This window comes from Amblyomma maculatum, chromosome 4, assembly GCF_055883805.1.
Source record: "Amblyomma maculatum isolate TAMU_Amacu chromosome 4, ASM5588380v1, whole genome shotgun sequence".
Lineage (NCBI taxonomy): Eukaryota > Metazoa > Arthropoda > Arachnida > Ixodida > Ixodidae > Amblyomma > Amblyomma maculatum.
In genome coordinates this window covers 180,025,294-180,048,882 of record NC_139347.1, presented here as the reverse complement: position 1 = coordinate 180,048,882, position 23,589 = coordinate 180,025,294, and the positions used below count along the sequence as shown (strand labels likewise).

The 23,589-nt window shown below is 47.8% G+C and overlaps 2 protein-coding genes and 6 non-coding genes across 8 annotated transcripts; all 8 read right to left on the bottom strand.

Moving 5' to 3' along the window:
• Positions 1-10,194: 10,194 nt before the first annotated feature.
• Positions 10,195-11,397, bottom strand: LOC146193752 (uncharacterized). The gene is made up of 2 exons (XM_084600594.1): positions 11,016-11,397; positions 10,195-10,814 (listed from the first exon to the last, which is right to left on the bottom strand). The coding sequence occupies exons 1-2, from the start codon at positions 11,395-11,397 to the stop codon at positions 10,195-10,197; spliced, it is 1,002 nt and encodes a 333-aa protein (XP_084456720.1).
• A 3,442-nt stretch (positions 11,398-14,839) lies between these two features.
• TRNAL-CAA (transfer RNA leucine (anticodon CAA)) lies at positions 14,840-14,963 on the bottom strand. Its single transcript has 2 exons — positions 14,926-14,963; positions 14,840-14,885 (listed from the first exon to the last, which is right to left on the bottom strand). It is a non-coding gene; the product is annotated as a tRNA-Leu (tRNA).
• A 1,330-nt stretch (positions 14,964-16,293) lies between these two features.
• Positions 16,294-16,417, bottom strand: TRNAL-CAA (transfer RNA leucine (anticodon CAA)). The gene is made up of 2 exons: positions 16,380-16,417; positions 16,294-16,339 (listed from the first exon to the last, which is right to left on the bottom strand). It is a non-coding gene; the product is annotated as a tRNA-Leu (tRNA).
• Positions 16,418-16,482: 65 nt separating this feature from the next.
• Positions 16,483-16,606, bottom strand: TRNAL-CAA (transfer RNA leucine (anticodon CAA)). Its single transcript has 2 exons — positions 16,569-16,606; positions 16,483-16,528 (listed from the first exon to the last, which is right to left on the bottom strand). It is a non-coding gene; the product is annotated as a tRNA-Leu (tRNA).
• Positions 16,607-16,671: 65 nt separating this feature from the next.
• Positions 16,672-16,795, bottom strand: TRNAL-CAA (transfer RNA leucine (anticodon CAA)). The gene is made up of 2 exons: positions 16,758-16,795; positions 16,672-16,717 (listed from the first exon to the last, which is right to left on the bottom strand). It is a non-coding gene; the product is annotated as a tRNA-Leu (tRNA).
• A 65-nt stretch (positions 16,796-16,860) lies between these two features.
• On the bottom strand, positions 16,861-16,984 carry TRNAL-CAA (transfer RNA leucine (anticodon CAA)). The gene is made up of 2 exons: positions 16,947-16,984; positions 16,861-16,906 (listed from the first exon to the last, which is right to left on the bottom strand). It is a non-coding gene; the product is annotated as a tRNA-Leu (tRNA).
• A 3,063-nt stretch (positions 16,985-20,047) lies between these two features.
• LOC146193746 (uncharacterized) lies at positions 20,048-22,201 on the bottom strand. The gene has a single exon (XM_084600593.1). It carries the CDS (start codon positions 22,199-22,201, stop codon positions 20,954-20,956), a length of 1,248 nt encoding a protein of 415 aa, XP_084456719.1. The 3' UTR covers positions 20,048-20,953.
• A 171-nt stretch (positions 22,202-22,372) lies between these two features.
• Positions 22,373-22,496, bottom strand: TRNAL-CAA (transfer RNA leucine (anticodon CAA)). The gene is made up of 2 exons: positions 22,459-22,496; positions 22,373-22,418 (listed from the first exon to the last, which is right to left on the bottom strand). It is a non-coding gene; the product is annotated as a tRNA-Leu (tRNA).
• Between the last annotated feature and the right edge of the window lie 1,093 nt (positions 22,497-23,589).

The following is a 23,589-nucleotide window of genomic DNA, read 5'->3' as shown; positions in this document are numbered from 1 at the left end:
TTGTGCTGCTAGCTGAGAGTCTAGAAGAATTGCAAACTCTAGTTAAGTACTGCGGAGACGAAGGGGACGCTCTAGGCTTTAGTTTTAGCGCCGTTAAGTCGGGTCTGATATGATTTTCAACGGCTCAACTGACCAGGGTCTTAAAATACAAGGCCTCGAAATACCTAGAGTAGCAGAATATAAATATCTGGGGGTATGGGTAAACGAAGGATTGGCATACATTGGAAAGCATGAGCAATCACTTAAGGCCAAAGGGCGAAGGAATGCCGGGATAATGAAGCATAAGGCATTGTGGGGATACAATAGGTATGAGGTTTTGAGGGGTATTTGAAAAGGAATTATGGTGCCCGGACTTACTTTCGGAAATGCGGTTTCGTGCCTAAAATCAGAGGTACAGTCGACATTAGAAACAAATCAGAGATCCGTTGGACGATTAGCACTAGGTGCCCACGGCAAAACTACAAATCAGGCGGTACAGGGAGATATGGGCTGAGCATTTTTCGAAGTACGGGAAGCTCAGAGTAAAATATTATATGATGAACGCCTGAGGAAATTGGACAGTAACAGATGGGCAGCTAAAGTATTTAAATACCTGTACCTAAAAAGCGTTGACTCACAATGGAGGAAAAGAACCAGGAAACTAACTAGTAAGTATGCTAGTAACAAGGACGGAGAAATAAAGAGCATTAAGCAACAGATGAAAAACACAGAAGGTAAAAATTGGATAAATTCGATGGAAAAGAAACAGAGTGTGGAATTAGACCGAAAGTGGAAAATGCAGATCAGGAAGGAAGATTTCTTTGATAACTCAAGAGGCAGTGCCCTACTTTTTGAAGCTAGATCAGGGTGCCTTAGGACACGCAGCTACAAAAAGAAATTTAACAATGCAGATGACGCATGTACTGTATGTGGAAACTCCAGTGAAACAATTGACCATATCACACTCGAATGTAATGGTATCCATCCGGAAGTTGGTGCAGGCGCAATCACTGTTCCTGAAGCTCTGGGCTTTAAAGATAACAGTGGCCGGGTGAATAAACCGGCGGTGGAAACTAGCAAAAAAAGACTGGAAGATTGGTGGCTTAAAAGCAGAGAAGTGACATAATGTTAGTAATGTAGGAACAAAATTTAATAAATAGAATGGTGGTTTAGTTAACCATTCTAAATCAATAATTAAGATCTAGGGAGAAAAATGAGCATGATAGCTACTGCTACCACCCCGTTTCAAAGGGGACGCTCTTATATTCCATCCATCCATCCATCCATCCGGTAGGGTGCCTCGATACCAGCGCCGCCGTACAGGGTGGTGACACCCTTTGGCATGCCTCGTCTAGCCTCGTGCCACCGCGCTCGCCATCTTGGGGCAAGCCGCTTCGGGCCGTTGCTGCGGAGTGTCCGAAGCGGTTGCGGTGTGCGCTGGGTGCTGGGCGATTGAACTGTGTTCAGTCGCGAAAACTAGCATGCCAGGCTGTTGTGTTCCATTGTGTGCTGGCTCAGCAAAAAAGAAAAAAAAAAGGAGCCAGATGTTTTCGTTCTTCATGGGATAAGAGACGGAGAAATGTATGGGACGCGAAAGTGAAGCGTGAAGACTGCGAAGTAAGCCACAATACCTGTGCTTCTTTTATGCATTCATAATTTTTTTGAGCGAATAGGTGCATTTCAATCGTGTAAAAAGGTCTAGCGCAGACACAGACCACTAAAAAGATGACAAACACACACAAGCGATTGCGTATGTGAGCGTGTCGTCTTTCTTGCGGTCTGTATCTGTTTATACGAAATCGTTTTAAACGATATTTTTGTACTCGCCCAACGCAGTTACGCAGTTCTGTTTGGAATGACATTATCTCACGCCGCTTCACCCATCTGCTTGTAATCACGAGCTTTGTGTGGTTTTTGGCTTCCCCATCTAGCATATTGTGCGCAACAGATTTTGGTCTGCCTTCTTCAACGTTGAAGCAGGTCGAAGCATCGCAATGCCTGGCATCGCGAGTAGCGCGTTGTGTTTTTAAGTGTAAATTTTGAATTTTCAGCGTACGTGAGGGCTTATAAGCTAAATATATGGACAAATGCGTCTGCTTATGTTGTAGTCACTCGGGGAAATTTAGTGTAACTTTCAGTGAGTGACACTCGACTTTAGTATCATACGCGTAGCGTCACACAATAATATCTGTTGTTGAGGATCTGCCTTTCTGTGTTCATAGCCGCACCAAGAACATGTGGAGAAGGTCGAGCCTTGTATCTGTCAAAGGAATGCACCATTGTGCCCTTTAGATCGCTCCCCTTTACACTCGATCTTGAAAGCTGGTGGCAACCGCCGAGGCTTCAGATTCACACAGATTACATTTCCTCTGTTCTTCTCGGGAAATAATACATTGGAGAGCGACGGATGGCACGTCATCTCGCGACAGAGTAGGAAGTGAGACGCAGTTTGTAACAATTATTTTGGTCGAAAAAAAAAAAAACACCCCGTGAGTTGGCCGCGCTGGAATTTGGCAAGCGGGCTTATCGTTAGTACAATATTTCGCGAAACCGAGATAACAGGTCACCTGAAGCCGTTCTTTTTAAATTATACACAGGAGCAGTTTTACGCGAGGTGTTTGAGATTCGCAATAATATAAAAAGTTGGGTTCTCACGAAAATTAGGTCGTTTTAAGCATATGATTGGCAGCTCGACAAGTCTCAAAGAAACTGCTCTCGTGAGCTGGAAGGTGTAGCGGCATCATCTTGTGAAAGCGGTCGTGAGGAAGCAAGGTTCTTGCGCAGTACAACAGTTCATCCCGAATGTAGCTTTTCCTTCCCTGTATTATAATTACGCATCGCGAGGCGATATTCACACCCTGTCGTCACCGCAAGTACTCGTCGGAGGTTAAGCCAAATTTAGGTGAAGCTAAAGTTGACCGCCTGACACCCGAATTAGTGCAGTCGCTGGTTTGGCATCCATGGAAAAATTTTGCGATCGTACATGCAAATATCGCATTGCTTCCATAATGTTTTTATTATTTCATTCATTTGCGTGCACACTACAAAATACGCAAAATGATTAGCTGTTTCGTCGCCTATCTCATTTCAGCGCCAGTTCGAGGGCAAACACAGTGTATGGACGGTGGCTCCTCAAGTCAACAGCTGTCCCGACATTGTTTGATTGCGTGTAAAAATTTTTGCGCGGGATACCCAAAGCTTATGAACAGACTGTTAGAGCGGTTTGGGACGATGCGCTTGCGCATTTACTTCAGTTGGCTAAGTCAGCCAGATAAATCGAATGGTGGGTACGGCAGCAAAACTGTAGCTGGCGCCAACTTTTATTAAAAAATGTCTCCTAGGCGTGCATCTAAAATCAGCTTCAAATTCTTAATAAGGATTGTTTTGGAATAAAATGCCGTGTGCATCAGCATGCGACACGTGTCAAAGGTTGATTTACGCATCGTTTTTTGCTCTGTCTTTTCTACGGTTTACGATGGGCCATTGCGATACAAATTATTTTCGATATACGGCTCCCTGAAACGTACACATGGTTGTTGATCTATAGCAATAGACGCAATTGAATGTTATGCACCTCATAAACTCATTCATGTCCGGCAGTGCAAAATGCATTGCTTTATAAAACAGCCAGTCGTCAAAATAACCGCATTTGAACATCCGTGACGGCGAAAGAGGAAATGCTTACCATCTGCAATTTGATAATTTACTCTTAGAAGTATACGCATGCTAGCAAGCAGTAGTTGCTTTCACATTTTTTTTTTCGAGCAAAAAAGCGCCCAGGATTGCGAGTATGTGTGTAAAAACGGTATACAGTTGAGCCTGCTAGCGCAAGCGCGTGCTGGACAAGAAATCGGACCGACGCTCCATAGCCCGCCGTATCTGAGCTTACCCCAACATGGCGCCGTCGAAGGCGGTGTCTCCACCCTGTACGGCGGCGCGCTACATCGAGGCACCCTATGCCGCGGCTGCCGCATCGCCGGTCAAACATGGCTTCCTCCAGCCCACGCGCACGTTTTCGTCCCCGCGGTAAGTAAAGTTTTGTTACGTTGCCTTGCGGCCCTCCTCCTAAACTTTGTAGCTGTGATAATGAAGACATACTACAGACCTTGCTGTGACATGTTTAGTACGAGTATTGCACGAAACATTCATACTATGTGTGCGTGAAATTTCAGGTACCCGATTGGGTACTTGGGGATTCAGTTGTTCTGTGGTGATTTACAGGCAAGTACCTCACGGACGAAGAAATCCAGGCTCTTCTGGAGTGATGCGTATTTGTCAGACTGTGATGATCCAGAGTTCATCGACTATTCCGCAGAAAGTTCGGACGAATCCGACCGAGAAAGCAGCTGTGACGATACTGACGGATCAACCGAACCAGCTTTCAACAGCACCGTGCATGTGGAAAACTAAAACGTACGTGTGTTTATTTTCAAATCTTTACATTTTAGCACTTGTATAATCAATTCAAAATAGATATCAGCAGTAGTTACAATAAATAAAAAAACTCTTGATAGCAATTTTTTTTTCAGGTTCACAAGTGTGAACATCGCTGAAGTTCCAGCTGATATCAGTGGGCGAGAGCCAAATTCTCCTTACAAGTACTTTTCAGTGTACTTCCCTGAAGACTTTTGGAATGAATGTGCGGTACAGACTAATCTGTATTCTGTTCAAGAGAGAGGAGGTAGGTCCGTGAAGACGAACGCTAAAGAGCTGCGGATCCTAGCAGGCATCCATATTTTAATGGGCGTCCTGAAGATACCCCGAGTACGCATGTACTCGTCGCGCCAACTAAGTGTAGAGGCAATCACCAATGCAATGCAGCGATAGGTTCTTTCAACTTCGAATCCATCTACACTTTGCTGACAGGCTGTCTGTAAGTGATCAAGAAAAATCTGACAACAAGCTTTTCCTCGTGAAGCCAGTTATACTCTATCCAAGCCCGCGGAAGCATGCACCACCCTCCTATGTTCATCACCATTGATGGTCAGCCAATACCAGCTCATAAACTTCGATTACTAGGTATGTTCATGCAAGACAACGGCCTCAACACGGATACACTCTTCAGACTCACTAACACAACACATTAGATCAACCGTCTCATCAAACACGTATAGCTAACAAGCACCGTGGAATGCGCGAGCATGACCTAGCTAAGACGCTTAGTACAGGCATTTATATAAGCCGCAATTTTTACTCGCTTCCGTACTTATATCCAACAAAAAACAGACGGAGAAGGTGGACGCTGTCATCAGACAGGCTTATAAGGCAGCCCTTGGCTTACCTAAACGCACCACTACCTATCGACTTAAGCATGGGAGTTCACAAGACACCATCGTCGAACTAGTGAAAGCCCACCGCATATAGCCCAACTAGGACGGCTCTCCACTACCCCAACTGGTCACCACATTCTTTCCCATGTCCAACTTAGGCTATTAAGTGCCCCTCCAGTGGAAACTTAATTATGCAGTTCCAAAGATAGTCCGCGATCACCTCACTGTCCACCCACTTCCTAAAAAAATATCCCCTTCATAACCAGGCCAGACGGATGGCGAGCATGTGCCCTACATAGAGCACATGGGAACGAACCCGACACGATTTACGTGGACGCCGCCGAATATCCACACCGCTCAGCGTACGCGATATGTGTGGTATAAAGCCGCTTCGAACACATCACATCAGCCTCCATCATTGCCCGAACATCTGCAGAAGCGGAAGAATCCGCTATAGCCATCGCGATAGTCTCTTCCACTGCCAACACTTATCCTCAGCGATTCTAATACTGCCATACAAAATTTCGCCCGAGGCCAGCTACATGCTTTCTCGACCACATTCTTACCTACCAACGATCAAACATGCCGACCCACACAACTTATCTGGGTACCAGCCCGTTCGGGCAACCCCGGTAACGAAGTGACCCATTCTGCTGCTCGAGCATATGTCGACCGAGCAACAAATACCGAGGACCTAGGCAGCGCCAAGGATCGGCTGATCACGTACAACGACATTACACTACACTAAAAATCTGAAAGATTTTAATACCCTCCCTCACGCCCCTCCTTAACTAAGCCACAACAAGGAAAGAAGCGAACAGTCGGCGAGGCCGAGGATATCTTGTATAATCACAGAAATTATTAATGTAATCTGATTAGGGGAAAGATAATTAAACACAAAGTAGAAGAAAAACAACGTGCCGATGGTGGGAACCGAACCCACGACCTCCGAATATCGTGTCCGGTGCTCTTCCAACTGAGCTACATCGGCCGCTGTCCTCCCTGCTACTTTCTTGGGTATTTATGTTGTCTGTATACGAACCTTGAGAGTGTTCACCAGCGCCACCCTCAACCATAGCGGCGGACGTCGAACGTCCTTTGTTACCGCCAGCGTCACGTAGAACGGGATCAAGAGCGAGGGCGAAAGCTGTGCTAGAACCCTCTTACGCTACCTATGGCTTCAAGACTGCCAGAACCGAGACCCCCGTAAGCTACAAGCCGATCAATTAAGGGGAAATGAGGGTGCTTGTTATAATACATGAAGGAAAGAAGCCAACAGTCGGCGAGGCCGAGGAAAGCGTTGGGGATGGTACTTTTATGTCTTTTTTTAATGTTTACTTGGATAATCACAGAAATTATTAATGTAATCTGATTAGGGGAAAGATAATTAAATACAAAGTAGAAGAAAAAACAACGTGCCGATGGTGGGAACCGAACCCATGACCTCCGAATATCGCGTCCGGTGCTCTTCCAACTGAGCTACATCGGCCGCTGTCCCCCCTGCTACTTTCTTGGGTATTTATGTTGTCTGTATACGAACCTGGATGGATGGATGGATGGATAAGGCTGAACCCTTTGAATAGGGCGGCGGCGCCACAGGCCGCCTAGCCGTGAATAGTAATATATAGTGTAGACCTATTCTTGCCTCCCTTTCAGCCACCAATCAGCTAACCTTCGTTTGGTTATTTCTACTCTTTTAAAGTCTATTTTCCCTTCATTATCCTTTGAGGCCGAATGCTTTGGCTAAATCTGGCCCATTGCTTTGAACTATAGGGCAGAGCCCTTTACAGGAAATTATTAAGTGCTCAGGCGTTTCCTCATCTTCCCCACACACCAGGCCTGCACAGCGTGTCTATCTCTTGGTACTTGACTCGGTACGTCTCAGTCCGCAGTACTCCTGTCCTAGCCTCGAACAACAATGGGCTGCCCCTAGAATTATCGTAAATATTTTCTTTGGCTATTTCATGCTTGAAAGTTCGGTACATTTCTAATGCTGATTTAGTCTCCATCCCTGTTTTCCACAGACCCCTCTCTGTTTCCTTAACCTTTTTCTTAATTGATAATTCCTGTCTGGTCCCCCTACTGCTGTCCAAATATTTGCTTGCCAATTTTCTTGTCCGCCTTCTCCATCTTGTGTCAACATTCCTCATGTAGAGGTAGCTGAAGACTTTCCTAGCCCACCGCTTTTCTCCCATTTTTCTCAATCGTTGCTCAAACGCTATCTTGCTGCCAGCTTCCCTGCTCTCAAAAGAAGACCATCCCAGGTCACCCTGCACACCCTGGTTTGGCGTATTCCCATGAGCTCCCAAAGCAAACCTACCCACCCTGCGCTGCTTAATTTCCAACCGTGCTCGGACCTCTGATCTCATACACAGGACTGCATTGGAAAAAGTCAGACTAGGAACCATCACCCCTTTCCAAATCCCTCGCACCACTTCATACCTATTGTAATTCCACAGCGCCCTGTTTTTCATGACGGCAGCATTTCTACTTCCCTTAGCTGCCACATATTTTTCATGCTCCGTTAGGTATTCAGCTCCAGTATTTATCCACACCCTAAGATACTTGTACTTATCCACTACTTCCAGCATGTCCTCCTGTATCCTATGTTCGCCGGCCTCATTATCATTAAAAATCATGACTGCCGATTTTTTCTTGCTAAACTGCAGACCTAACTTATCTCCCTCTGTACCGCAGATATCCATCAACTCCTGCAAATCTACCCTGTTGTCAGCCATCAGTACTATATCATCTGCATACATTAGTCCTGGTAATGACTGGGATAAATTCTCCTTGCTTGAATAAAGAAAGGTTGAAGCAGAGTCCACTCCCCTCTAGTTTAGCCTCTAATCCTTGCAGGTACAGCATAACAACAAATGTGACAGGGAACATCCTTGTCTAAGCCCCTTCTTTACCTCTACAGGCTTCAACACATTTTTTTCCCATTTTATTAGCACCTGGTTATCCTTATAAATATCTTTTAAAAGACTGGTTACTCCGCTTTCCACACCTAACACATCCAGAATACTCCATAAGTCTTCTTGATGTACACTGTCATAGGCTCCTTTGATATCTAGAAAAGCTAGCCATAGGGGTCTGTGTTCCTTTTCTGCTACCTCGATACACTGTGTCAATGAGAACAGATTGTCCTCTAACCTGCTTTGTTTCCGGAAGCCATTCTGCAGCTCTCCCAGCACCCCCTTGCTCTCTACCCATGACTGCACTCTGTCCTTTATAATCTGCATCACCACCCTGTAGACCACTGATGTTACTGTTATGGGACGGTAGCTGCCTATGTCAGCTTTGTCCCCCTTTCCCTTATATATCATGCTCATTCTACTTAGTCTCCATTCATCAGGAACCTTGCCATCCATTAACATTTTGCTCACCACCTCTCTTAACGTTTCCTTAGACTTTGGGCCCAACATCTTTAATAACCTAATAGGAATACCATCTGGGCCTGCTGATGTGCTACTTGGTACTCTCTTCTCAGCCCTTTCCCACTCTCTTTGTCCAATTGGAACAATTGCACTAACCGGTCTATCGTCCTCTACTAAGGCACTTACGACCTTTCTTTGTTCTTTAAACTTTTCTGACATCGTTAGTCGTATATGCTCTATTCCCTTTTCCCCTTCTAGCCGGATACCTTGATCTGTAACAATAGACCTCTGCTCTAGGCTAGTCTTATTACTATGGGAATTCAGATGTTGCCAGAATTTCTTAGCTGCATTTTTATCCCTTTTGTCTACTTCTGACAGCCACTGGGACCCTTGTCTTCTAATTTTCTCATTGATTAAGTAGGATGTCTCCCTTCTACATTTTATGTATTTATCCCATTTTCTCTCAACGTCTGCTTCTGGGTCTCCCCTATGCTTAGAATATCTGTGTTCCCTGGAGGCTTCCTGACGTTTCTCTATGGCCTTCTTCACCTCCCCATCCCACCAGCTCTTTGGTTTTCGTCTTGTCCTTTTTTTCCTGACTCGTACCTTAGCCAACTCTAGCCCAAACAGTCCCATTAACTTTGTGTATGTCCACTCTGCTTTATTATCCTTAGAGATTACTGCTTCAATTTGGGTGCTTGCTGTTTCTATTTGCTGCTCCGAGTAAAAGATCCCATCTGGCTGGTCATCATGTTTCATTCCTGAATTAGTTTTTATTCCAAAACTCATCTTGAAACATTTATGATCACTGCCTAGACTCCTGGCACCATGTTCATCTATGTTCATGACCCTTAGCCTATCGTACGTCCTGTGTGACATTATCGCATAATACATTGTTGTATGCAGACTCCCTACCTCCCACGTTATGACCCTGTCACACTTCTCAGTACTGTTACAGACAACTAAGTCGTGTCTTTCACACATATCCAGCAGCATGGTACCTGTCGAGTCTGTGTATCCATCTATATCTTCTATATGAGCATTCATGTCCCCTACTATAATTATTTCGCATCCTTTTCCTAGCTCATTAATGTCACCTGCTATACATTCTACCAATTTTTTTTTTGTTTTCCTCTTTGGCAGTTGCTCCTGTCCACAGGTATACAAAGCCAAGGAGTGTTTGCTCCCCTGCCACTTTTCCTTTTAGCCATAAATGTTCCTTACATTCCTGTTTGACTCTTTGCAAATTTGTACTTTTATGGATAAATGCCCCAATTCCCCCTCCCTTTCTGCTGCCCTCTGTTTTGTTGCAGTATTCCCATGCATAATCAGGGTTACAGGGTGGTTGCTCCTTGTCCCGAAGATGCGTCTCCACAAATCCATAAACCATTAACTTCTCCTGCCTAAGCTGCTCTTCTATTTCCTCCCATTTTAGCCTATTCCTGCCTCCTTGCATGTTAATATACCCTATGTCTGAATTAATCTGGCTCTTGCGCTTATGCCTGTTGCTTCTCCTTGGCTTCTATGTTTCCCTAGTCTATGCTCGTCCTCTTGGTCGCCTTTGTTTACGCTGGTGGCTTCAGGGCTCTGGGCCCTCCTAAAAACGCTGTTGCCTGGCGGCCTATCCTGCCTCCTACCCTCCTACCGGTGGCCCGGCTGTAGTGGATACCTTCTCGTGCAAACGGGTGGAGGCCGACCTCGTACACATCCCTGTTAACCTCCATTGTGGTGTACCCAAGTCGTCGGCTTAGGCTCCTAATGATCCGGTTGGCCTCGACTACTCTGCCCTCTGTTCTGCTGGACTGCCCTTTTACTTCCGGGATTGTGCATACAGTCACGTGTACTTTCTCAGAGGCCTCCTTTATGTTATATATACCTACTTGTAACTGCCTCCCGAGATTCCGGCTCGTCCCCTTCAAGACATCATTGAGTCCAGCATGGATGATGACCAGGGTTTCTACATCCTTGTTGTTCCCTACCACCTCCTGGGCTTTGGTCATCGCTTCAACCATACCTTTCCCCGATTGGGCCTCCACCTTCAAACGCCTGTCACCCTTCACTGTTGCTAGGACAGCCTCCTCAAACCTTGCTACATTTGAGTCCCCCACCACCAGGACTCTCCTACGATCTAGCCTTTCATCTCCAGCTTGCGCCAACTGCCGCCCGGTTCGCTCTCGTTGGTTCTCTTGTCGTAGCGGCGTTTAACCTTTCTCGCGCGATTCCGGGCTTGTCGCTAGCCCTCCCGCGAACTGTTTTGCTACTTCGCTGTAGCATCGTGTAGCCGCCTCTTGCGACTCCACCGCCACCGGGTGATTTTCTCTGCCCGCCTCCTTTCCATCTCCTTCATCCTGAGGGGACTTCACGCTGGTCTCATCCACCCCCTGACTTTGCTCCGACCCGGGGTCTTTAGCTGGCCGCGCCATAAGCGCCTTCACCTGACCTTCCAGCTCGGCTCGCTTTTTTTGTTCCCTGAGCTGAGACCCTATCTCCTCTAGCTGGTCGGTCTTTGCCCCTTCCATCCTAACCAGCTCTACTGCCTGTGCCTCCAGCGTCATCCTTTTCTCCCTCCCAACTTTCAGGTCCCTCCCGAGCTCCTGAATCTTTATGGCCCATTCACCCTCCAGCCTCAGAATGGTCTCCTTAAACCTAACGCACAACTTGCACGAGAAACTAGTCTCCCCCGCGTCATCTAAGCTTTCAAAACCAGTTTCATCCATGTAGCACCAGCGCCTGCACTCGTCACATTGCACCAGCTCCTCGCCCCCCATGTCTTCCTTTACTTTACGACCCATAGGCAGCCCCCCCCCCCCCCCCACACACACACCTACCTAGGGAAAATCGGTTTCCTCCGCTTTCCCTGGTCCTATGATTTGAAATTAGTGCTTTAACGCATGCAGGAGAATACGCTTTCAAAGCTAAACAATAAATATAAAAGCGCACTTAGCTTCGGACAACGTCGCTGGCAAATTCCCTCGCCGCCGTGGCGTCGTGCACGTGTCAGCGCAACAGCAGCTGTAAACCTTGAGAGGTTCACCAGCGCCACCCTCAACCATAGCGGCGGACGTGGAACGTCCTTTGTTACCGCCAGCGTCACGTAGAACGTGATCGAGAGCGGTTCCCACCATCGGCACGTTGTTTTTCTTCTACTTTGTGTTTAATTATCTTTCCCCTAATCAGATTACATTAATAATTTCTGTGATTATCCAAGTAAACATTAAAAAAAAGACATGAAAGTACCATCCCCAACGCTTTCCTCGGCCTCGCCGACTGTTGGCTTCTTTCCTTCATGTATTATAACGAGCACCCTCATTTCCCCTTAATTGATCTGCTTGTAGCTTACGGGGGTCTCGGTTCTGGTAGTCTTGAAGCCATAGGTATATATATATCTATATATCTATATGAAGGAAAGAAGCCAACAGTCGGCGAGGCCAAGGAAAGCGTAGGGGATGTTACTTTATGTCCTTTTTTTTTTAATGTTTACTTGGATAATCAAAGAAATTAGTAATGTAATCTTCTTTAGGGGAAGATAATTAAACAAAAAGTAGCAGAAAAAACAACGTGCCGATGGTGGGAACCGAACCCACGACCTCCGGATATATTGCGTGCGGTGCTCTTCCAACTGAGCTACATCGGCCGCTGTCCCCCCTGCTACTTGCTTGGGTATTTATGTTGTCTGTATACGAACCTTGAGAGTGTATATATATATATATATATATATATATATATATATATATATATATATATATATATATATATATATATATATATATATATATATATATATAAACTTAAAGGAGGTGACACATGGTGGAACAAACAACACTTTATTCCGACGTTTCGGCCGGGGTCCGGCCTTTGTCAAGGAATGTAGAAAGAAGCTGTCGGTTCCTATTTCTTATATACATGCACAATCGAAGAACACGTTACCAGCCACTATCAACAAATAAACATCAAAATATCAAAACAAGATTCCACGCGCGTGATGTAATGGAGGTGCAAGGTATATAGACAGAATGACACGTGTTGCGCTTAGGTCATGCATCTTAATATGTTGCACAAATAAAGGAAGATATATCACTTAAAAGATTGTTGCCACTATCAGCGCACAAAACAAAATATCACGAGGTTAGAATGGGTGGAGTACATGTCACACTTAATCCTGCAATATTCAGGAGGGGGAGGGGGGATTAATCTACTGAAATATTCTCATTGGTAGGCGACAGTAGCAGATAGCACGTCAGTAGAATTTAACAGTGAAATATAACTGATTTAGCGCGGTACAAAAAAAAAGTAAACAGTCAGGTAGCACGATGGACCGGCGTGTCGATGTCTGGGATCCGTTATAAACTGCCTGAGGAGTCTTATGCATACCCCAGCGCGCTCCACCAGTGTCGCGTATCGGTAGAACGGCAAGGAGGGCCCAGAGATCGGACGGGTTCAATAGTCGACCAGGACGAGTCTAGCGCTCAAACTTCCTTCTCCTGCAGGCTCGCGCTTGTCGTCCCATTCATCATATTTGACGTCGTCTTTTATGCGGCAACATGATCAGTTAGCTCTTCGATTTTAGTCTTAGTTTCTTGGATAGAGATTAGGTCAAGGTCATCTTCAAGAAATAGGCGACGCAGTTGGCTTTGTCTTCTTCTTGCACCCAAACACCGCACATTTAAAAATGCTAAACGAAGTGATACATCGAGATTAACCGCCATGTTTTAGTAACAAAAGCCCCGCTAATTAGAGTTCGTAGCGGGCAACAAAACGACACTAAGCTCACAGAGCATAAAGCCTCCATGCAGCTCTCCCCAATCCAGATCGTCGTACAGATCATAGCCAGCAGCATCTTTGCCATGTCCACCTGGCCACACACATCAAAGGATTACGGAGGCGGTTTCACCGCCAACCTTGGCTCGGACGGGACGTTCGGCCGCGGTTTGAAAGGCGGCCTTCTCATCCCGGTTGTTTTTGGTGACGGCTCCCCGCTGCCACTACCGTCCAGTTGCTCACTCTCGGTATCTCTAGTCACGCGGCCGCTTTCCGGGAAGTATACCGGCACCGGAGCCAGCTGCTACCTGAGTAACGTCCATTGCGGTTACTTCGGCGTTCTCAATGTTCAATTTGTCGTCGTTCGTCGGGTTATTCAACGTAGATTACTCTTGGTCAGCGTCTTTTGATTTTCTCGGGGGGGGGGGGGGGGGGGGAGGGAGGGAGGGGGGCTGGCGTGAACATTAGGCTTCTGCGGCACCAGGACTTTAAGATTAGGCTGCAAAACTTCCTTGGCCGCTGGTCCGTTTCCTGCTTTCGAAGTCTCCTCAGCGTCCGCCTCATCCATGTAGAACACGGACACTTCATCGTTTTTGCCGGGATTGGTGATGTCTGTGTATGTGCGAGTGCACTGACTCTCTTCGTGTCCGAACAGCCGGCAAGAGCTGCCTCACGGAATGCGGCGCTCGCGCCGTATGTGACCTGTACTTTGGCAGCGCAGGAAAAGCGGAGCCCTGCCAGGCACTATATCACTAGGGCCAATTCGCCACAGACGCTCACCTGATGCGGAAGATCGTCAAGATTGACGCCTGCATTCCACTTGAGTGTCGCAAGTCTTGTGGTTGAACCCTTATCCGACACGCCCCATGCGCCTCTCCACCTCTCCTTTGAAACATGTCACGTTCCCGAAAGCTGCAAATGCGAACCGCATGTCTTCGTCTGGTGCACTGTGGAGCAACCAGTGTACCTTCAGGACATTTCGGTTTGCGGGATCGATGACGAGACACCAAGCACCTTTGACTTACAGGTCTTCAAAGCGAAGAAACCTCTTCATCGAGTCAGCTTCCTTGAAGGTCACGGCCCATATGTGGTTCATGCGGTATGCCCTAGGGCGATAAAATCCGGCATGAGCGAAAGCGGAGCAAGCGCACCACGGAAGTCTTCCACCCGGTATGGGCGGGACCTGATATCACCGTGCAAAAAACGTGTTTTCAACAAATCGCTCTCTAGGCAAACTTGGCAGTACAACCTGATAATCACTGTCCGAAACAAAAAGCCTGTTTCAGCGGCCAGACATGACCGCTGTATCCGCTCCAACGAAGCCCAACATAACACGTTCGTTCGCATTGGCGGCCGGAAGTGGAATCAAACAGCCATCCTGACACTGCCACCAGAGAGATTTCAAGCGAAGCACCGTACTGCATGCTCCAAATATACGAACGAAAAGAAATGTGTCAGAAGTGGGATTCGAACCCACGCCCACATCCGTGGACCAGAAATCTCGTTTAGCCCACATACTAGTAGGCAAGGCATTTAACCTTGAGTCTGGCGCCTTAGACCACTCGGCCATCCTGACCGGCAGACCTTGTGACAGGGGCGGCTTTTCGGCAGCTCTCCTGTCCGCCGAGACGTTCGGTCTTGGTTTGAAGGTCGCCCTCCTCCCTATTGGCGTTTTTATCGGCGGCTCGTCGTTGCTAGCTGCCTCTGCCTGGCTTGTCTCACTTGTGCTCTCGTCGTGGGCACGCTTCGCAGGGCCTTGGACGTTGGTCGCTCGGCCGCTGCTCTTTTCAAGGGTTTCCTGTCGGCCCGCAGACTCCGGAAGTTCAGTTTTTGAGCTCTCGGCATCGCTCACACTTTCTTCCTCTGACGGTCCGTTGTTCGGTAGCGTGACTTCCTTGTCTGGCCTACTGAGTATCTTGTCACCGCCCCCCGGGGGCCCTAACATACCTGTCGTTGCTGTTAGCTTTTCAGCTTCTCCGACCCCCTTTGCGGCCTCTTCTGTCTCTGCGACATCCATTTGGTGCTCCGTCATGTCCGCCCTCGCTGTCGGTGCAGTGGCCACTGCATACGTTCGTACGCAATCTTCCTCGGAGTGGCCAAAACGCTTACATGTCGAACACCGCGGAATTTTACATTCCCGGCGCACATGACCGGTCCCGCGGCAGCGCAGGCACTGCATTGGCCGCCCAGGCACCACAACAAGGGCCAACTCCCCTGCTACTCTTATATGGTGAGGCAGGTCTTCTATCCTCATCCCGGGCTTCAACTTCAGGGGTACGGCTCTCGTTGTGGAGCCCTTTTCGTGCACGCCCTGGACTCGCCACCGCTCACGGGTCACTTCGGTCACCTCACCGAAAGCCGCAAAAGAAGTTCGGATGTCCTCATCCGCCACGCCATGCAACATCCAGTGGAGCCGTAGCTTCACCTGTTGGTCATCCGGGTCAATGACGATGCACCGTCGACCTTTCACTTGGAGCTCCTTGAAGGCTACCAGCCGCTTGGTTGCTTCAGTGCTGCTCAAAGTCACCGCCCAGACATGGTTTATTTGGTAAGCCCCCAAGGCCACCACGTCTGGGAGCGTACCAGTCTTGGCCAGGGCGTCCCGGAAATCTTCAACCCTGAAGGGTCGCACTCGTACGTCTCCGTGCAAAAAAACTGTGTTGAAAACAACACGTCCGTTGGGCAGATGCGGCAAAATGAGCTGATATTCCTTATCATCGATTGCGTTAAGCCTGTTACCGCGGCCAGCCTGGGCCGCAATCGCCGCTCCGCCGGAGCTCATGATTCTGCGTCCGTACACGCCGGTGGCCGGAAGTAGAATGACCGCTCGGCCATCCTGACACTACCAGACAGATTTCAAGCGAAGCACCGTACTGCATGCTCGAAATATACGAAGGAAAAAAATGTGTCAGAAGTGGGATTCGAACCCACGCCCACATCCGTGGACCAGAAATCTCGTTTAGCCCACATACTAGTAGGCAAGGCATTTAACCTTGAGTCTGGCGCCTTAGACCGCTCGGCCATCCTGACACTACCAGACAGATTTCAAGCGAAGCACCGTACTGCATGCTCGAAATATACGAAGGAAAAAAATGTGTCAGAAGTGGGATTCGAACCCACGCCCACATCCGTGGACCAGAAATCTCGTTTAGCCCACATACTAGTAGGCAAGGCATTTCACCTTGAGTCTGGCGCCTTAGACCGCTCGGCCATCCTGACACTACCAGACAGATTTCAAGCGAAGCACCGTACTGCATGCTCAAAATATACGAAGGAAAAAAATGCGTCAGAAGTGGGATTCGAACCCACGCCCACATCCGTGGACCAGAAATCTCGTTTAGCCCACAAACTAGTAGGCAAGGCATTTAACCTTGAGTCTGGCGCCTTAGACCGCTCGGCCATCCTGACACTACCAGACAGATTTCAAGCGAAGCACCGTACTGCATGCTCGAAATATACGAAGGAAAAAAATGTGTCAGAAGTGGGATTCGAACCCACGCCCACATCCGTGGACCAGAAATCTCGTTTAGCCCACATACTAGTAGGCAAGGCATTTAACCTTGAGTCTGGCGCCTTAGACCGCTCGGCCATCCTGACACTACCAGACGGATTTCAAGCGAAGCACCCTACTGCATGCTCGAAATATACGAAGGAGAAAAATGTGTCAGAAGTGGAATTCGAACCCACGCCCACATCAGAGGACCAGAAATCTCGTTTAGCCCACATACTAGTAGGCAAGGCATTTAACCTTGAGTCTGGCGCCTTAGACCGCTCGGCCATCCTGACACTACCAGACGGATTTCAAGCGAAGCACCGTAGTGCATGCTCGAAATATACGAAGGAAAAAAATGTGTCAGAAGTGGGATTCGAACCCACGCCCACATCCGTGGACCAGAAATCTCGTTTAGCCCACATACTAGTAGGCAAGGCATTTAACCTTGAGTCTGGCGCCTTAGACCGCTCGGCCATCCTTTTTTTTTTTTCTTTATTGCCTGACTTTGACACAAATACAACGCACTGGAAAACAAAACAACAGGAACAAAGGAATAATATATGTACACAAAGCTAGTTCGCGTTGCCTATCCCCCACTGAGGGGCAGGCATTGTCATTTTAAAATTCCTTGAGCACCGTCAAAGGTTCCAGCTTTGACAGCCACTCAGGAGCACATGGTTGCAATTTAAGCACGTCGAGCCATCGCTGCACACTTTCACGGAAATACATGCGGGCTGGCCGTGCATCTGGATCGCAGTGATAACCAGCCATTCGTGCGCGCCATATACTGTGGAGGCACATTAACATAACCTGGTCTAACGGCATATCATCGTGGTTATCCAATGGCAAATACCTAATGCCATGGGAATCAAGTGGCAACTGTTTTTTAATTGTCCTTTGCAGAACATCCCACAAATATACCCCCTCCCAGCAATGCAAAAACACGTGATCTATTGTCTCTGGCTGTTTGCAGATGAGACATTGGGCCCCCCACGGCAGGAAAATACCCTTTTCCACCATAAATGATTTTACACTCAAAGTACCGGTATGTAGCATAAAGAAAAAAGTTTTAGCTCCCGTAGCAACTTGCATTTTCTTTACGCGTTTTAATACATTACTTCCTGTGCCTCCATAGTATAAAGCTCGGTACAAGGGCACCGGGAACACCACTTCACAAACATCCTTGTATAATGTTCTCCTGTTAACATTACTTAAATACTCTTTCGAAAAACGTGCGCTTAAGAATTTCACGCTCAAAACAATTTCCCTAAAGAATCCAAAAAGAGATCCCGGCATACATTGCGTATAAACTACGAAATCAGGCAACGCTCGACCAAGTCTTTGTTGACACACTGTGCGCAGGAATGGATCACTGGCATCCCTAAAAAACATAAACCGGTTGACAATCTGTCGCACAAACAAATGACCCAGACCAAGCCCTCCATGCTTCACTTGCCGGAACAAATTTGTCCGACTGCACCTCTCCCAACTCGAGGCCCAAACAAACACCGCAAAAACTCGATGCAATTTTTGCACATTTACACGGGAGCAATGCAACACTTGCATTACATACCATAACTTACTAATTAAAAACAGGTTGCAAACTGCGGCTCTTGCAAATATTGATAATTGAGCGCTTTTCCATTTATCCGCTTTTTCACGGGTTTCTCTGACCTGCTCTAGCCAGTAAGGCTCGCTTTCCTTGTAAAATTGCAAGGGCACACCCAAGTACTTTGCAGGCGTTGTAACCCACGACACATTAGCGAAAGTGTCGGGGGTCAGCTGCCAGTCTCCGTGCCAAAATCCCAGGCACTTACCCCAGTTAACTTTACTCCCTGTGACTTTGCTAAAATGTTTTACCACCTCCACTGTCCTCTTTATACTCTCCTTATTCACACAAAAAACCGCAACGTCGTCTGCGTAAGCCAGCAATTTGACTTCTGACTCCTGCAGTCGAAAACCATCAATGTCATTGTTTTGTAGGATGCTTAAACACAATGTTTCAATATAAATGCCGAACAAAAGAGGGCTGAGGGGGCAACCTTGGCGCACCGAACGTCGTACGTTGATGGGGGCCCCCAGTGACTTATTGACAATTAATCTCGTAGTGCAGTTACGGTACGCCAAGGCCACTCCCTCTCGAATAACAGAGCCGACATTAACATGGTCTAATATACTGAACAGAATAGCATGCGCCACACAATCAAAAGCTTTCTCCAAGTCCAACTGCAGTAAAGCAACACACGCATGAGTTGCATCGCAGCATTCGAGCACACTTCTCGCTTTGTGAATGTTCTGAAAGATGGATCGCCCTTTGATACCGCACGTTTGGTGAGGGCCCACTAGTTCGCATATAACCGTTTGTAGTCTGCCAGCAAGCACCTTCATATAAATCTTGTAATCAACGTTTGTCAGAGCAATGGGCCTGTAAGACGACAACTGCCTAAGCTTATCTGGTTGGTCAGTTTTCGGAATAAGTACTGTGTGCGACGATCCGAAAGACGCAGGCAGTGCCTTCAGCTCATACGCTTCATTAAATAAGGCACACAACAAAGGAGATAGCTGTTGCTTGAACGCTTTATAAAAAGCCGCACTCAGGCCATCAGGCCCGGGTGATTTCCCAGGGTTTAAATTTTCTATTGCCTGCTGCACTTCTTTTTCGCTTATTGGCCGCTCCAGTCTTTCTTTTTGTTCGTCATCAATTTTTGGCATCGCGTCAAGAAAGGATTCTTTAAAACGGTCCAAATTAACCTCTCGGGACGAAAATAGCTCTTCATAATACTCCCGGAAAGCTTCCGCGATTCCTTCGTTATCGGTTTCTGTGCGTCCTGCCAAATCTACCTCTGCCACGTGATTTCGCCTTGCATTTGCTTTTTCTATTCCCAACGATCTTTTTGTCGGCGTCTCATCCATGGCCAATTTTTCCGCTCTCGCACGCACCAGTGCTCCGCGATAACGATCTTCGTCATTCAGTTGAAGTCTTTGTTTTATTTTTCTAACGTCGTCCATGTATAACCCTGGCGTGCTACACTCCAGGGCTAACAATTTATCTAGCAAAGATCTTAAATGCATTTCATTTTGTTTTTCTTGAAACCGTATGCAGCTGGCCTTTTCTATAGCTTTGATTTTAGTTTGTTGCTTACACAGTTCCCATTCTTGACCCAGTTCGTGGGTGTCCTCCTGACAAATATTACCAATTTCTTCTTCTACTAGTCTGGTGAATTGCTCGTCATTCAGCAGTTTATTATTTAACTTCCACAATTCCCAATTAAAACCGCTACCTCCCTTTCTTGGTCCAATTGTACACTGAACCATGCAGTGATCTGAGTACGTTACCGCCAAAACATAATAATCCTGGCATTTTGGAGCCAGTTCTGCGGCCACATAAATTCTGTCAAAGCGGGCGTGGCTAGCACCCTGAAAATGCGTATACTGAACCCGTCGCTCGCTCGTGAGACACTCTGCAACGTCTTCCAGTGCAAACTCGTCAATCAAGCGCGAAAGCACCTCTGTGCTACGATCCCTAAATGTACGAAGGCTAGTTTTGTCACCGGAGCTCAGTACACAATTGAAATCCCCCAGAAAGACAAGTTGCTTATCCGTGTTTAAATACCCTTCAACAAAATCAAACAAAGCAGCCCTCTCATCAACTACCGTAGGTGCATATATACAAACAGCACGCCACTCAGCCGAGCAAAAACTAAAATCGAGGACCACGCCCCGACCCGACGGAAAAGAAGCATGCGACTGCACTACAAGACCCGGCAACTTCTTCACAAACAGGACGCATCCAGCAGATGTACCGACTGCATGGCTGACAACTGCGTAAAACCGCGACGTGAAACGTTGCACCATGCTCTCGGTCTCTTGTTCACCCTCGACTTTTGTCTCTTGAACTCCAAGTATATCGATGTCATTTTCATTTAAAAGGCGCAGGACCTGGCTCTGCTTCCTTTTTGCTGCTAGACCTCTCACGTTAAGGGTCGCAACCTTTAGTGACAGTACATAAGCCATTTTCTTAGAGTGAAAAGAGGCCAAGAGAATGGTGCTTACCCTTCACGTCTAGCATGGCGCTAGACGCTTTCGTTGACGCCAGAGCCATGAGGTTGGACTGGCAGACCTTGTGACGGGGGCGGCTTTTCGGCAGCTCTCCTGTCCGTCGAGACATTCGGTCTTGGTTTGAAGGTCGCCCTCCTCCCTATTGGCGTTTTTATCGGCGGCTCGTCGTTGCTAGCTGTATCTGCCTCATTCGTCTCACTGGCGCCCCCGTCGTGGGCACGCTTCGCAGGGCCCTGGACGTTGGTCGCTCGGCCGCTGCTCCCTTCGAGGGTCCCCCTTCTGCCCGCAGACTCCGGAAGTTCAATTTTTGAGCTCTCGGCATCGCTCACCTTTTCTTCTTCCGACGGTCCGTTGCTTGGCAGTGCCACTTCCCTGTCTGGTCCACCGAGCATCTCGTCACCACCCCCCGGGGGCACTAACATGCCTGTCGTTGCTGTCACCCTCTCGTCCTCTCCGACCCCTTTTGCGGCATCCTCCGTCTCTGCGACATCCATTCGGTGTTCCGTCATGTCCGCCCTCGCTGTTGGTGCAGTAGCCACGGCGTACGTTCGTACGCAGTCTTCCTCCGAGTGGCCAAACCGCTTACACGTCGCACACCGCGGAATCTTACATTCCCGGCGCACATGACCGGTCCCGCGGCAGCGCAGGCACTGCATGGGCCGCCCAGGCACCACAACAAGGGCCAACTCCCCTGCTACTCTTATCTGGTGAGGCAGGTCTTCTATCTTCATCCCAGGCTTCAACTTCAGAAGCACGGTTCTCGTTGTTGAGCCCTTTTCGTGCACTCCGTGGACTCGCCAACGCTCACGGGTCACTTCCGTCACCTCGCCGAACGCCGCAAAAGCTGTTCGGATATCTTCATCCGCCACGCCGTGCAACATCCAGTGGAGCCGTAGCTTCACCTGTTGGTCCTCCGGGTCAATGACGATACACCGTCGACATTTCACTTGAAGCTCCTTGAATGCTAGCAGCCGCTTGGTTGCTTCCGTGCTGTTCAAAGTCACCGCCCAGACATGGTTTATTTGGTAAGCCCCCAAGGCCACCACGTCTGGGAGCGTACCAATCTTGGCCAGGGCGTCCCGGAAATCTTCAACCCTGAAGGGTCGCACTCGTACGTCACCGTGCAAAAAAACTGTGTTGAAAACAACACGTCCGGTGGGCAGATGCGGCAAAATAATCTGATATTCCTTATCGTCGTTTTCCTCAAGCCTGTTACCGCGGCCAGTCTGGGCCGCAATCGCCGCTCCGCCGGAGCTCATCATTCTGCGTCCGTACACGCCGGTGGCCGGAAGTAGAATGTGCCCACATACTAGTAGGCAAGGCATTTCACCTTGAGTCTGGCGCCTTAGACCGCTCGGCCATCCTGACACTACCAGACAGATTTCAAGCGAAGCACCGTACTGCATGCTCAAAATATACGAAGGAAAAAAATGTGTCAGAAGTGGGATTCGAACCCACGCCCACATCCGTGGACCAGAAATCTCGTTTAGCCCACAAACTAGTAGGCAAGGCATTTAACCTTGAGTCTGGCGCCTTAGACCGCTCGGCCATCCTGACTTTTTTTTTCTTTATTGCCGTGAAACAGAAAACAAAAATACACATGATAAAACACGTCAACTACACTTGAGCTAACGCGTACGCGGCTAAAATCTTTTCAGGTTCACCAACTCATCAAATAGACATTGCCAATGTGGTGGATCCTGCTGCATCCTGAAAGTTTCGCGTATATACACTGCACTTTCAATGAAGTTTTCACGCGCAGATCGTGTATTTATATCTGCGTGACGCACCTGCATTCGTGTTTTACACAAACTATGGAGACCAAGAAGCATAATTAAATCATAAGGTGCATCATCGTTCTGCACTGGTAGGAATCTGATTCCGTACGGAGTTAGGGGAAGTTCCTTTTTAATTGTCCTTTGGAGGACGTCCCACAGAAAAACAGCATCCCAACACTGTAAGAAGACGTGTTCAATTGTCTCCGGTTTTTTGCACAACAGGCAATTTGTTGTCCATGGGACGAAGATACCTTTTTCATTCAGCCAGGTTTTAACAGGGAGCGTATTAGAGTGAAGTTTGAAAAGGAACGTTTTAGCAGATGGCCTCACGGGCATCTTCTTTACTCTTTTCAAAACATCCTGCCCTGGGCCTCCACAGTGTAATTCCCTGTAAAAAGGCACCGGCAGAATCCCGTCAATGAGATCTTTATACAGTTTTTGCTGGGAACATTGAAAAGGTAATCAAAAGAAAACCGCACTTCCAGCAACTTGCACGAAAAAACAACTTCGCGCAGGTAGCCAGTCACAGTACCAGGCATGCTTTCACATGACACAATCCATTCAGGGAGCAGCCTCTGCAATCGCACTTGCATCACAGTTCTTAGAAAGGTATCTTTTTGATCACGCAGGAATATAAATCGCGAAACCACTTGTCGCAAGAACAAATGGGCAAGGCCAAGCCCGCCCCTTTTAACAGAAATAAACAAGTTCGTCCGGGCGGTTTTTTCCCATGTGGATGCCCAAATAAAAACAGCAAAAACGCGGTGCATTTTCTGAATTGAGGTTCGTGAGACACACAACACATTCATGAGGTACCACAGCCTTGAAATAAGAAAAACATTGCAAATAGAAGCGCGCGAAAACATTGAGAG